General features: G+C 45.8%; 1 protein-coding gene across 9 annotated transcripts in view; it reads left to right on the top strand.

The window, feature by feature from the left end:
- Positions 1 to 14143, top strand: part of TCF3 (transcription factor 3) — a 134216-nt gene that overhangs the window by 10715 nt on the left and 109358 nt on the right. For all 9 annotated transcript variants that reach the window (XM_075903250.2, XM_075903249.2, XM_075903248.2 and 6 more), the window contains exon 3: positions 2587 to 2659. In XM_075903250.2, coding sequence (XP_075759365.1) covers positions 2587 to 2659 — 73 coding nt within the window. The remainder of the gene's footprint in view (positions 1 to 2586; positions 2660 to 14143) is intronic.

Genomic DNA, 14143 nt, shown 5'->3' with positions numbered 1-14143 from the left:
TTTCCTGAGGGGGGAGGAGTAAAAGCAATGTCCCTTGCTATCTTGCTGGGATAAAGTGAACTTCAGGCTATCAGTTTAGTACCCTTTATTTAAAAAAATCTGTCTCTAAGCTGACCAGGTGGGTGAGGTAACATTTTCTAGGTCAAATAAAAGAGATTACCTCACCCGCTTGGTCTCTCTAATATCCTCCTAGCACCAGCATGGCTACAGCAGCACTACCTATATAAACTAACATTGTTGTTGTCCTCAGGAATTTCTTTACTAGCACTGAAAATCTAAGTCTCTTGTGAGCCTTCTGTTTACTGTTGTTTTTAAGTGTACATGCCCTGGCTCTCTCATGTACGTATTTATTTTCACAAGTAGGTACAGGTGTTAGGTAGGGATATAAGTGAGTAGTTGACTACCTGGTAAGCCTAGGCTTAGCCTGCTCAGTCCTGGCTCGCACCTCTGCATTTTAAATGTAGTAAGAGCCAGGCTGCCTGTGCGCCCAGCTCCTACTACATTTAAATAGCAGAACCACAGCGGGGCCCCTTATCGACTAATTGTGTAGTCGATACAAATTGTATCGACTACACGATGAGACAGTTACCTGCTTAACATCCTTATTTCTTGGCACCCTAATTCCATGGCTTTTCAGTGGGAGTTTGTTGGCTGATTGCTCTTTCTGCCTTTGGAAAATCTCCTCCATGTATTTCTATATGTCTGATTGGTAACTAAAGCTGAGCAGACAAGTATGTAAATGAATGTTCCTGGTCACAAGAAAGCATTAAATAAGTCAGGACATAAAATGCTACATTTCTCTATTAAAGGACGATTACATTGTTTAATCTTCAAAGTATTAAAGCTTTGAGTTATTCAAATATAACCAAGCTAAAAATATTGTAATTTATCTGCAAGTATCTGCGTTCAATATTATACTAAGCATTTTCCCACTAGCTGTTTTACTGATTAAAGCTCCATGTTTGTAGAAAAAAAATTATCTTCTGCTGTACGCAGGTGCCTGTACTTTTTTTAAACAATTTTTGAAACCCACCCATTTGACTTGAAAAATACATTTCCGCATTAGCTGACTAGGTATGCAGTATTTTCAAGGAAGCTCTTTGGCAGAGGGCAGTTAGCGATACATTGTAGCAGTAACTGTAGCAAACAGGTAGTTAAAATGACCGATAGTGTGAAAGCACATTAATCTTTGTTAACGTGTGTTACATAATGTTGGAATCAGCCAAACTTCACCAACCTACAAATTCTTGCAGAATGCGCTCATCTTGGCGCAGTGTCTCTGGGAGGAGAGAGCAAGTGGATGGATATTTGATGATCGCATTTTTGCCACTGACAAAGTGGTTCTTACCCATGAAAGCTGATGCCCAAATAAATCTGTTAGCAGTTCTGTGGTACCTTAAAGGCTCATTGTTTCACCAGCTGGAATGACTGCAGTACAGGCTGAACCTCTAGTTCAGCGCGCTCTGATCCAGTACAGGCAGTCCCCGGGTTACATGGATCCGACTTACATCGGATCCCTACTTACAAACGGGGTGAGGCAACCCCGCACTAGCTGCTTCCCCCCAGCAGACCAGGGAGATGCAAAGCTAGCGCCCCGCCCCCCAGCAGACCAGGGAGACGCAGAGCGGCTTTTCTCAGTGGACACCTCAGCTTGAGAATAAAGGACTGAGGGAAGTGAGGTGTGGGAGAATAAAACTGAGCTCTGGAGAAATGTTTGGCTAGAGTTTCCCCTACAATATGTACCAGTTCTGACTTACATACAAATTCAACTTAAGAACAAACCTACAGTCCCTATCTTGTACGTAACCCGGGGACTGCCTGTAATGTGTCCACTTATCGTGGGTGTGGCCAGATATCCTGTGGTCTCATAAAGTATGTTTACATACCACTTTACATACCAGTTGTGCTGTTATTTAGCTCTGATTTACTCCTGTGTGTCTTCTAAAAGCCTAGTAATCAGTGGAAGTGTTGGTAAAATTGCTAGACGATAATGATCTCCCATAGTTCAGGAAATTCTTTGGTTCATTATTGGCCAGGTCTCTAGGGTGCTGGACTAGAGCGGTCAACCTATAGCTGCTAACTTCTTTCTAGGACATAAGATAGCACCAAATAATGGAGGTGGAGAAGGAAATAAGCCAGTTTTCATAGGTGTGCTTAATTTGAAGGAGGTAGAGGGTGAACCTCTCTTTAGATGGAGAATTTGGCACTGCACTCCTATGCTAACTTATTAATAAGGGGACACCTTAAACTTTGTGGCCTTGTGCTCCTCCTGAATTTTCTGCCTCCTTTAATAATGTGGGAAGGAAAGAATGAGCCATAAGCACAAGGGTGGGAAGAGGGAACCTTCCTTTAGTGCAGTTGAAAAATATCCCAGAAGCTGCTTTTTCGTGAAAAAGGAATTGGAAGGTCTGTGTACACAAGTTCACAGAGTTGGGTTACTCTCCTCTCTGCTATATAGATCAGCTGAGAGAGTAACTGGAAAGCTTTCTGCACTTTAAATTCTTTCTTGTCGCTCCTTTACCACAACAAAGCTAACATATTGAAATCTCACCTTTCTCCCTCTCTCTCCTCTTCTTGTTTTTCTAGATGTTCCCCCTGCCAGTGGCTAATGGAAAAAACAGACCCACGACGCTAGCAAGCACGCAGTTTGGCGGATCAGGTATTATTTTCTTCTTAATGCCTCTTTTCAGAGTTAAAAACAAATACAAAGCCCTGAAGCAAAGGGAGTTGTCAGTTTCGTGGCGGCTCTTTAATGTATTTTCATGGTTCTATTGTACCGCTGCTTCTCTGAGTACGAACGCTAATTCCGTAATCCCTTGTCTGTGCGTGTCCAGGAATATTTTGCCGTTGTGTAACGGAGGTGAAGCTTCATGAATAGCTAAAAGATTAATTCTCTTAGTTGGGACTTTCCAAGAGGCTGAAGGGAGTTTGAATTTCAGTGGGATTTGACTGCCTTCAGCCCCTTTGCTGGTCCCACGCCCCTTTGCTGGTCCCACACCCCTTTGCTGTATTTAAGTAAATGGTACCCACAAAGATGATTCTTTTTTCCCAAGTTCCCACTCTATGCCCCCTGGCCTGTCCAACTCCAGTGATGGCCTGCCTAAACTCTGAATGTGGGAGGGTAGGGAAGAGTTTTCAAAAAACATCCAGGAGATTTAGGAGCACAGTTTGGTTTCGAAGAGGCTGGGGATATGTGTTCCTACAAACTTTAATCCCGCATAGAGCCTAACTTTAGACTCCATGGGAGTCCATTCCCTCGTCTAAAATGGCACTAACTGGGAGAGGATTAAAATAAAATTGCCCTAGGGCTATCCCTGGCATACTCCGGGGTGTGTGGCTGTAACACGTTCTCTGTGCTCAGAGGTGTTGCATTCATTAGACTATTGCATGGGAGGGGTTTCTGTACAATAAAGTATCTAGCATGCAAGAGATCTTGCTGCCTTTTTCCCCCCATATCCCTTCTCTGTATGCTGTTGCCTTCATACATGGTTAAAATCTCAGCTGTTCCAATACCGATTAGCTGAAGCCACCCAAGTTGTATTGGAATGTCCCACTCCTAGAAACCTGGCTGTGCTATTGCTCTTAAGACGGGGGTGGCCAACCTGTGGCTCTTGAGCCACGTGTGGCTCTTTGTTCACAGAGATGCGGCTCTCAGGGTTGCGGCTCGTTTGGAGCCGCGTCCCCGCTTGTGCACATGCCCCAGTTCCTGGAGCGAGAAGTGTGTGGCCATGGCCGTGGTAGCTCTGGTGAGACCCAGGCATTGGGTTAGAATGGGAGGGGCCTGGGTCTCTTTGGGAGGGGGAGGGCATTGGGTTGGGGGAGCTGGGGGTGCCTGGCTGTGGGGGAGGGATGTGTGGCTCTTTGCACCACTATCCCCAGCTCTTTGGACTCTTCGTGTCTAACTGGTTGGCCGCCCTTGTCTTAGGAAAACTCCAAAAGTTACACTAGGATGGTGAAGCTCTGGCACATAAGCTGTGATTTTTAGGGGGTGGCTTGGGAAGTATCGGTAAGGTATATTATTAAGGCGGCTGGAAATGGCTCAGCATAAAAATACTGCAATCAGATGTCTTGCTTTTTCTGCCTCGTGAGCTTCTTCCTATTAGGATGCCAGGATAAGAGTAGGCCTGGAGTTTTAGGAGCTCCTGGATCCAGGTAATGAGAGGTTTTGTACAGCAGAGCTGGTGATGTGGTGTGTGGAAACTCAGCACTTTGGAAACTTTCAGTCTGCATGAAGAAACGCTGCATAATGTTGTCACGGCTCTTCCGCCCCTCAACTTCAACAGTACTTGGGGGCTCCCAGAGCTCAATCACTAATCAGCTTTTTAAACAACCGTTTCTCTCCATACTGAGACTTGAAAAATAAATTTAAGGTTTTTAAAGTATCGTTACAAAGCACAGTAGGTTTTAACTTTATTCAGAAAGGCAAATACACAATATGATGTGAGGTTATTGTCTCCCATGGTTGGTGCTTCAGAGCTGTTTAGTTTACTCTACAATGAAAACTTTAGGGAAGGATGTATTGGAGATGGGGAGAAGGAAATAGAGAAATATAGGAAGACAGTAAAGGAGACACCATTCCATCTTACACGTCTTGTAATTTGCTGCTAAAATACTCCACAAAAGACACCCCAAGCTAGTGAGAGAGCAAGCTAGCATTCGGTCATTTCCTGGTTGGCTCTTGGCTTGCCTACTTGATGTGCAGAGGTGGGCAGTTCATGACAGAGAGGGAGTGATAACCTTTTGGTGGCTGGTGTGTCTCACTCTGGTGCCCAGTGTTGGCTTCAAACACAATCTTGTACTCTCACTGCATTCCCCCCTCCCCACCCACCCAGTGAGTGAAAGGTAAAGTTGGTACCATCCTTCCTCTGAGCTACAGTTTTTGAGATGGGCTTTCTGAATGGTTCATGAAAATCACTGGAGTGGTGTCATACAAGCGAGTTAAAGGCAATTGCACAGCTGCCACCATCCTTCTGGGCTTAGCGGGAACTTTCAGTCTGCTCGTAGGCATCTTGATTCTGACATGCAGCCTAGTGCACCGTTAAAGGAGGGTTTTCGTGCAGCGAACGGACTGAAGTCTCTCTTTTTAAAGGGTGATGTGTGTGTTTTTCTTTTCAAGAGTTAACGAGCATCTTCTCCCTCTGCTTGGATGTTTGTGTTTCTTCACGCTGACTTTAAGTATATGTCTGAAGTGTGACAATGACCAGTCGTTCCGTCCAGGGTCTTGTCTACACACACATGCCTTTGTACTAGTTAAACAGGTTTCATTTGAACTAGAGCAAGGTATCGGTGCAGAGAGAACCATGGTTGGTGTGGTTGGTCATTGTTACATCTGGCTCCCATTGATTTAGCTTGACTTAGTAACTTACATTGATCTAAGCCAATTGTGAACTATTCAGCGCAGCGGTTTTCAAACTTTTTTCTCATGACTCAGTTGAAGAAAGTTATTGATGCCGTGACCCGATGCGATTTGACTAGAGTGTGAGCTCCAGGGTGGGGCTGAGGAGGAAGCTTTGGGCTGTAGGAAGAAACTCCAGCTTTGGGGAGGGGTCATGGCTGGGGCAGCACGGGCTTATCTTGTGCAGCTCCTGGTCAGCAGTGCAGGGGTGGGTGGGTACTAAGGCAGCTTCCTGCTAGGGGTATAAAAGAGTCACTTAGTCGACTACCCGCATTCCCCCCCTTGCTGCCACTATATCAAAGGCAGCAAGTGGAGGGGCAGCAGGAGCCGGTGCTGGGGGGAACTGTCTTAAAAGCTCAGTCCCACCTCGTGCTGGGTCCAGGAGCTACCCCCGCTGCAGCTCTGCAGTTTAAATGTGGTAGGAGCTGGGTTGCCTGCCCACCCGGCTCTTAATGCTTAAACTGCAGAGCCGCAGCTGGGGTAGCGCCTTCCCTTGTCAACTACACGATTACCCAGTTACCCGCCTCTTAACATCCGTACTTCCTGCCACTGCAGACCAGGCTCCCAGCCAATGGGAGTGTGGAGCTAGTGCTTGGAGTAGGGGCAGCACACGGAGCCCTGTGTGCTCGTCCCCCCTCCCCCTAGGTGCTGGCCCTGCTTCCAGCTACTTCTAGGGCACAGCTTGGTCTGCGTTGCCAGGACAGGCAGGGAGCTGCCTTAGGCACCCCCCCGCCACTCACCTGATCCTCCCCCCCATCCAGTGGTGGGTTGTGACCGTCATTTGGAAATCGCTGGTTTAGTACAAGTACCCAGGGTTTGCACCCAGAAAACCTGATTTTGATTAAACTGGTGCGACAGTTGGGTATTTAAGAAAAGGCCTGAGTCCTGGTTTTCCTTGATGATCTTTACCAATTGAAGACCTAAGATGTGTGTCAAGGGGACAGGGATCCTTCATGCGATACTTTAAATTGTTGATGGATAATGGCACATTATAGCTGCTAACACACTTGTTACCGTCTCCCACTAGAATGGAGGCTCTCATTGCTGGACTGCAGTGTTTTAATCGGGTGTGTTATTAGAATGTTTGCTTCTTGGTAGAAATCAGAATTAAAAAGAGCAAAGAAACAATGTTTGGGGGTTATCTGGAAAAAATGGCTGCCGCTTGGTAAAATAGGGTCAGCTTCCCAAACACGAGGCTGGTGAATAGGCATCTATATTAAAGTAACCAGTATTACAAGGGAATTGTTATGACCAACCAAGTTAGAACGCTTTTCAAATCCTAATTAAAAATACACTTCCTCTCCCTGAGCTATTGTCCCATGTCCTGTGGGACTAAAAGCTTCTTGAGGCAAATGTGACCACCTTCTATGTGCGTACAGTGCTAAGTAAATCCAAGGTGCTAGTGTAGACTACTGAATATAAAAGTGGGCTAGTTTATATTTAAACACCCTTCCTCTTCCCCCCTCCGTTGTCCCTTAAGTCACTCAGGGAGAAATCCGTTTACATGTCAAATGGTAACCTTAAGTCTGCTCTGTCAGTCTGGCTTCCCTCCCCTGATTAGATGGACTAAAATGGTTGCCTTGAGGATGAAATGTGTTCCTGGTTACATAGACCTTGGAAGCTGCCTCTGCAGGATTTTTGGCAAGTACAGGTCTTCTCAGGAAAGGGACATTTTCACAGTTTTGTGTTGCAAGTAGAGTTTTCCAGAGTCAACGGGTAGATGGAGCTACCCACGCCAAAATTTAAAAAACTAGAGTCTAAAGCTAGACCCCTTGGAGAATTACTAAAGGTGCTTAGGAGCACAAATCACAGTGTCTTTGCCTGCTCCTGTGCTCCTAAATCCCTTAATGTTGTAAACTCTCCCACATGAGAGTTCTTGAGTTCTGTTGTTCCTATATACCGGTTGGCTTGAGTTTAGACTTTCTAGGACAAGTTGTTGGATAATTGCTATGGCAAAAAGTTAAGATTTTTTTCCCCAAAATTAAACTGCCAGTTATTTGACTAATGTTGCTCAGGTCCTTAACTCTATTAATGTTTGTTTTTTGGGGGGAAAAATGAAAATGTGTTATGGATGTTATGTAGCGAGTAAATGGCTAATCATGTACTTGATACAGTTTATATTGAGTACACAATTAGTCGATAAGGGGCCTCTGCGGTTTAAATGTAGTAGAAGCTGGGTGTGCAGTCGGCCAGCCTGGCTCCTACTACATTTAAACTGCAGAGCCGCAGTGGGGGTAGGTCTGGGACCCGGTACGAGCCAGGGCTGGACCACTGCAGCTCTGCCTTTTAAATGTAGTAAGAGTGGGGCGGCTCCCTCCAGCACCAGCTGCTGTTCCCCCCAGCAAGAGGGTGGGGAGAAATGCAAGTAGTCAACTCAACTATTACTTCCCTAAAACATCCTTGCTCTGGGATGAGGCGGGGGAGGAGGGGTTCAGGATTCAGGCTGCCGCAGCCCCCTCACTGCAGCAGCTTGGTCCATGGCTGCTGCAGCTCCAGTGGACACAACCAGGGGAGGGTGCCACCCGGCTGGGGCAGGTCCAGGCTTGTCTGCCCCCTGTGCTCCCCAGCCAGAGTGAGGAATGCAGCAAACTGGGCTCTTTGGGGTCAGCCTTAGGGGAAAATGGCACCCTGGGTGAACTTGTGGTTTGGTGCCCCGATCCTTGTGGGCATTGCACTTCCCATTTTCCACAGCATCCAGGAGCTCCCTGATCCTGTGCTCTCTTCGCCAAGCGCCCCTGCGTTGTGCCTCCTTTGCCCCCAACCTCTGCACAGCACCCACTTCATTCCAACCCTGGTGCTTTCCTCCCACCTGTGCCCTCAACCCCAGCCCTGTGCTTCCAGCATGCCCTGCCCTCTGCCCAGCACCCTCTACCCGCTTTGCCATGCAGTACCCATGCCCAGTTAACCCTCACTCTCTGGCCACGGTGCCCTGGGCATGGTCCCAGTTGCCCCAACCCTATGACTAGCCCAGGTGCACTTCTCCTGCAACGTCCCTGTACAATCTAGGGGAGAGGAAGCTGCAGCCCCTCACCGCCACTCTGTTCAGGGTTGCAGAATCAGTCTGTCCAGCCTTACTTCTGTTGTGGCCGGAGAAGAGCGCAAGCCGCCAGCCGCCCAGTACATTAACTGCTGCTGCCTTTTCTAAAGGCTCACGGTGTTTTAACTGGCTCCTTGCTTTGTCAAGTGCTATGGGATTGCCTAGAACGCGAGGAGAGAGGAGAGGTCTGCGGGGGGAAACAAAGCCCCCATGATGATGATCTTTTGGGGAGGTGATCTGCTTGCCATCACAGCCTGGTACGTTCCTAAGAAATTGGTAGTGGTGCTTTGTATTTCCATCACATTTAAAGAGGAATATCTTTGATACATACAAGCCCACGGAGCTTTAGTTTTGTCTGGTTACTGGTAGCCCAGCCTGACTCCTGCTGATGAATTATTCTGCTTGTAAAAAAACTTTGCTACAAAATGGCTTTGTCGTCTTGAGTAGTGACATTTGCAGTTACATTTCCCCCCCCCCCCCCTTCTTGCTTTGGATTCAAGGGAACATTGTAGCCCGAGGGCAGCAAAATGGAGTAGTGGGGGAGAAATCCCCTTTTGTCACGGGCTGTGGTTCTGCTCCCCCCTTACCTCCTCCTTTCTCCACTTCCAAAGTTTGTTCTGCACCTATCTGCTAGCAAGTCTGTGCGCTGAGGTTTGTTGAAGAGGGATTTGCTTTGATCAGGGCTAGTCTGTATTACATATTTGAGGCTGGCTAACTAGGGAGTTTCTCAAAGAGTTACAAGCTGGTGCATGTAACAAATTTTAAGTTATAGTGTACTGAACAAAGTCAAATGCATTCTCCCTGGAGGGAGGGGAGTCTGCATCCCATTTGAAAGCTTGCTTTAAACAACAGTCGGCCTTTTATATCTGTGGCAACAACACTGAAAGTCATAAATTCTATGCAAGATGAGGTTGTCTGTGTAATTGGTGCTCTGGGTGAGCTGTTTGAAGATTTGATTACTTCATATGGGCATGCAACCATTTATTAGGCCACATCCCAAAGTTGGAGTAGAGGGTTCCGTGTGAATGAGTACAGGGTCTCTTTGGAAGAGGCAGAAAGAAAGAGCTCCTCTGCCTTTGGAAGCAGATCTATGGGTATGAAAAATGACATTTTATTCACTTTTTAACATGCTGAGCAGCCAACTTGCACATCTTAAGTAAAAGAAGCTAAAAATTAGTGAGAGGAAATCTTGAAGAGCTAAATGCAGTGTCTTCTGTTGAAATCCAAAGGAGGATTGAATTTCAGACTCCTAGTTTCCAGCACTATGCCCTATAGTGAAGAAAATAGAAGCTTTTAATAGTTGGGTTGTATCACATTTTCCTACTAAATTCATTTAGTTCCCACATTTGGATTATGCAGCAATGGGTGTTACGGATTCTTTTGTTTTTTTGCTATTCTGATCTAGCCTGAAAGGTGCAAAAATATGACTTGACATTTCTGTACTTAAATTGTGTGTCAGTTCTCATTCAGCAGCATTGCAAAGCACTCATTTAAAAAAAACCCCACATCTGTCCAGGTACAAAATCAGCTTGTCCATATTTTACTTTGTTCATAATTTATTATGAAAAAAACTCTTTTTCTCTGTTTTTTAAAGGCCAGGGAGGAAACTTGCTGTGAACAATGTAGAATTTTGCAAGGCGTGTGTTGTGTGTCATTAGCTTGAAAAATACAGAATCCTTCTTGAACTCAAGCTTGGTCCTAAAATGTATTTGCATTATTAGTGTAGACCAGTGTTTCCCAATTTTATTTGACCTCCGAACCCTTTTCAGCTTAAAAGAATTTCAAGGAATCCCTAGGGTTGCCAGGGTAAAATTTGTCAAGACAAAAAAAATCGCAAAATCAGCTGCCTCTTTAAGAGGGGGCGAGGGAGTGCCATGTTCTCACAGAACCCTTACTTTCCCTTTGCGGAACCCCAGGGTTCTGTGGAACACCAATTGGGAAACACTGGTGTAGACCAACTGATGTGTTAAGTTTCTTACCTTTCTAAATACACAGTGTTCAAAAGTGTCTATATGGCTTAGGCCCCAAAGTCCATTTTCAAAAGTGAGGTAGGGTAAGTGGCTGTGTCCCACTGTCTATTTTCCAAGCACCTAAGTCACTTTTGAAGGTGAGACGTAAGGCTTCTTAGACCATGTCTACACTAGAGACCTGACAGTGGCACAGCTGTACAAATGCAGCTTTGCTTCTGTAAGCTCTGCTGTGTAGCCACTCTATGCAGGTGACATAATTAAGCCATTTCCAATGTGTGCTAGTATCTCTGTCTGCAGGCGAGCCAAAAGACTAACAAGATGGTTTATTAGGCGATGGGTCTGGCCCATGAAAGCTCACTTCCTCAGATCAAATTGTGGAAGAAAATTAGTATAACCACCTTTTTTGATTGTATCCCTATGGTATATATGAACACACATAAAAAGGACAAATCAAATTTCAGAACAGAGCGGGAATGGGGGGGGGAAGGTTAATGTCTGTGAGCTAATGATATTAGAGGTGATAATTGGGGAAGCTATCCCTCAACGTAGCACTGTCCACACTGATGCTTGCTGGTGGGAGATGCTCTTCACGCCCCTGCGCAACATAAGTGCTAGCATAGACCTAGCTTTAGTTGCTTAGTTTTAGCTCCCTTATTTGTGTCTGCCTCGGAAATAACACTTTGGGGGGTGGCTTCTGTACCCTTCTTTCCTTGGTACTGATTCCTGAAACCCATGGACCGGAATACAGAAAGTGGGATTTAAAAAATGGAGGGTTCAGGGGGGAAAAGGAGCATTTCTGGAGCTGGGGAGAAGATGGAAGGAGGGAATTCTAGCTGGCAGGAAGTAGCAAGCTGTGTAGAACAAAGAGTAGTAACTTCACACTTATCTCCCTTAATCTAAAGTAACACCTCAGTTCAGTCTTCAGTCTCTGATCCCCTCATTATGTCCTTGAATACGCATTCCTGCTCCTAGCAACTTGCCTCACCTTTGGGGTTGTCGAGACTTTCCCTTTTTTCTTTCCTCCCCAGTATTCATCGTTCAAAGTTTGTATAACAGATGGAGGGGGGTGGAGAAGGGGAGATCCTCAGGCAGACACAACAGAATTTTAATCTAGGAAGGAGAGTCGGGTTTCTGGAAGGAGTGTAGCGAAGGCGACTGTGTTATCACGCAGAACAGAAATGCTCCAAGAACAAATACAAATATTTCTCTGGTAACTGGAGAGCGAACAGTATTCTAGTAGCATACTTAGGGTTGAGAAAACAGCCATGCTGGGTCAGTCCAGTGTATAGCTTCAAGTGTCCTGTCTCTTGGCAGCGCCCAGTGCCTGGTGCCCCAGAGGGAGTGAACAGAATGAGGCAATTATGGAGTGATCTACCCCCTTTCATCTAGTCATCTGGCAGCCGATGATGGACCTTTCCTCCCTAAACTGATCCCCATGGACAGAGGCTGCTGCGGACGAGAGCAGTCCCTGTCCACAGTGGGCCCCCTTGGGGCTGGAGCGACTCCGTGCCCGCGGCAGGTGGGGAGCAGTTCCAGCCCCCATCAGTTACCAGTTAACTGGAGCCGCTAAGCATTACCTGTTTAGGGTGATGTCTATTGGGTAACCAGTTACCCTTCCATCCACATCCCTATTCCCAACTTTGTTAGTTTTTTTGGCTGCCGTTGCACATTAAGCAGATGTTTTCAGGGAGCAAGGCACAATGATTCCAAGATGGTTCGTGAACGGTAACAGCTAACATAGGCCCCCATCATTTGTATGTATAGTTGAGATGGCTTTTCCAATGTGTGTTACTTTGCACTTATCTATGCTATTTTGTTTCCTTGTCACCCAGTTTTGCGACCTCTGTCTGTAACTTTTTGCAGTCTGCTCTGAACTTAACTGTCTGGAATAGTTTTGTGTATACTGCAAACGCTGCTGTACCGCTGTTCACCCCTTTTCCAGATCATTTATGAATATGATGAACAGCACTGATCCTAGTATGGATCCCGCAGGAATCCCATTGTTTATCTCTTTCCATTGTGAAACAGACAGTTTTATTCCTACCCTTTGTTTCAATCTTATAATCAGTTACTGGTTTTTGAGGACCTTCCCTCTTGTCCCAGGGCTACTTACTTCACTTTAGAGCCATTGGGGAGGGATCTTATCGAAGGCTTTCAGAGAAGTCCAAGTTAATCGACTTGATCACTGTGTTCCCATGTTTGTTGACCACCTCTAATACTTTCCATCTGTGTGTAGAATTAGACTACGCTTTTATGTGCTCTCAAGCATATCTGAACGTGCACAACCAATACACAACCTAGCTGTGAGCGCTCTGCTAATTAGCTGTGCGGCACTGGAATCTCTCGTATGGCTGCACAGCTGACAGGGAATGTTGTTGACCACCCTCTCCTTCAAAAAACAGCAGTAGATTGTTGGGGCGTGACTTCCTTTTCAAAAGTCCTTTTGAATCTTTTATCCAATTTGCCTGGTACTGAAGTTAGGGTTACTGGCCTGTAATGGCCAGCATAGCTTCTGGAGGCTTTTTTTTTTTTTTTTTTTTAAGGGTGTCTGTCATGTTAGCTATCCTCTAGTCATTGGGTACAGAAGCTGATTTCAATGATAGGCTGCCTATCACAGCTAATTGTTCTGCAGTTTCCTTTTTCTGAGTTGCTTTGGAACTCTTGGGTGAATACCATCTGGTCCCAGAGACTTATTGCTGTTTAATTTATCCCATCTTTGTGTGCCTTTAACTTCCTGGAGGGAAAAAATTCATCCTTTGGGCTGAAATTTATTTTGCTGGTGGTTCTATCTAGAGGGGAGTGGGGAGGAAATGGGGGGAGGAAGGCTATGGGATGGCATGTTCAGAATTTTTCAGATCAAAATTTTAAAGTGAGGAAAAGCACAATTTCCCCCTGCTCTGTTATTGCCGAAGATTTATGATGCTCACTTCGCCAACAGCTTCTTTTTAGGAACTTCAGATTTGACTCACGCGTTTCAACGCACACAAGTTGTGCCTCTTTAATTGTATTGATATAATTAAAGCAATACAACCCCTCTGGATAAGAAGGGGGTAAGCAACTTTTACCACTATAACTGCATCTATGCTGGGGGCTGTACCAATACAACTGTTGAGGGGAATGCAAGGGGGGAATTTGTACCCACAACTGACAGTCATACTGATACAAACGTGCGGTGACCAGGAGTTAGTGGTCTGCATGCTGGTCTGTTTCAAGAAACCTTTTCGAAAGGATGGGGAAGACGCCCCACACAGCTTCAGAATGCTCTTTATTGAACGTGAGGAAAGACACGAGCAATGGAATGGCGCCTGCCGAGTTTTTTGTTTGCCTTGTTACATTTTCAAGGTTTTCTTTGCGACCGTGAAGTCTAGAGACTTTGTTATGCAAGATGGGGGACAAGAAGGCAAAGATGCTGGGCTGAAATGCGCAGCATCATGTTAACCCAATTCAAACTCTGCTCAAGTGGGATTATGTTTTAAGTAGTGAAAGTGTTGCAGGATTGGGTCCTAAATTGGTAAAGCTTTTGCCTAGCTAGTCTGGACCCTGGCTGGTCACCCGTGCTCCTGACTCCCGTACAATAGCTGTCTGAATGTACCATCTTTAGATCACCTGATCACATCAAATTCTGCATTACTGCATAGGCAAAATTTTGCAGTTGGCTCTGTCACAACTGAAAGCTTTCCAGGCTGACTGGGCTCCTTCCAGAAGGGAAGATGGCTTTGGAAGGGACCCAGCAGGTCTGGC

The sequence above is a fragment of the Pelodiscus sinensis genome, chromosome 32, assembly GCF_052426305.1.
Source record: "Pelodiscus sinensis isolate ZL-2025 chromosome 32, ASM5242630v1, whole genome shotgun sequence".
Lineage (NCBI taxonomy): Eukaryota > Metazoa > Chordata > Testudines > Trionychidae > Pelodiscus > Pelodiscus sinensis.
The sequence above is the reverse complement of the archived record's forward strand: the minus strand, read 5'-3'. Positions and strand labels throughout refer to the sequence as shown.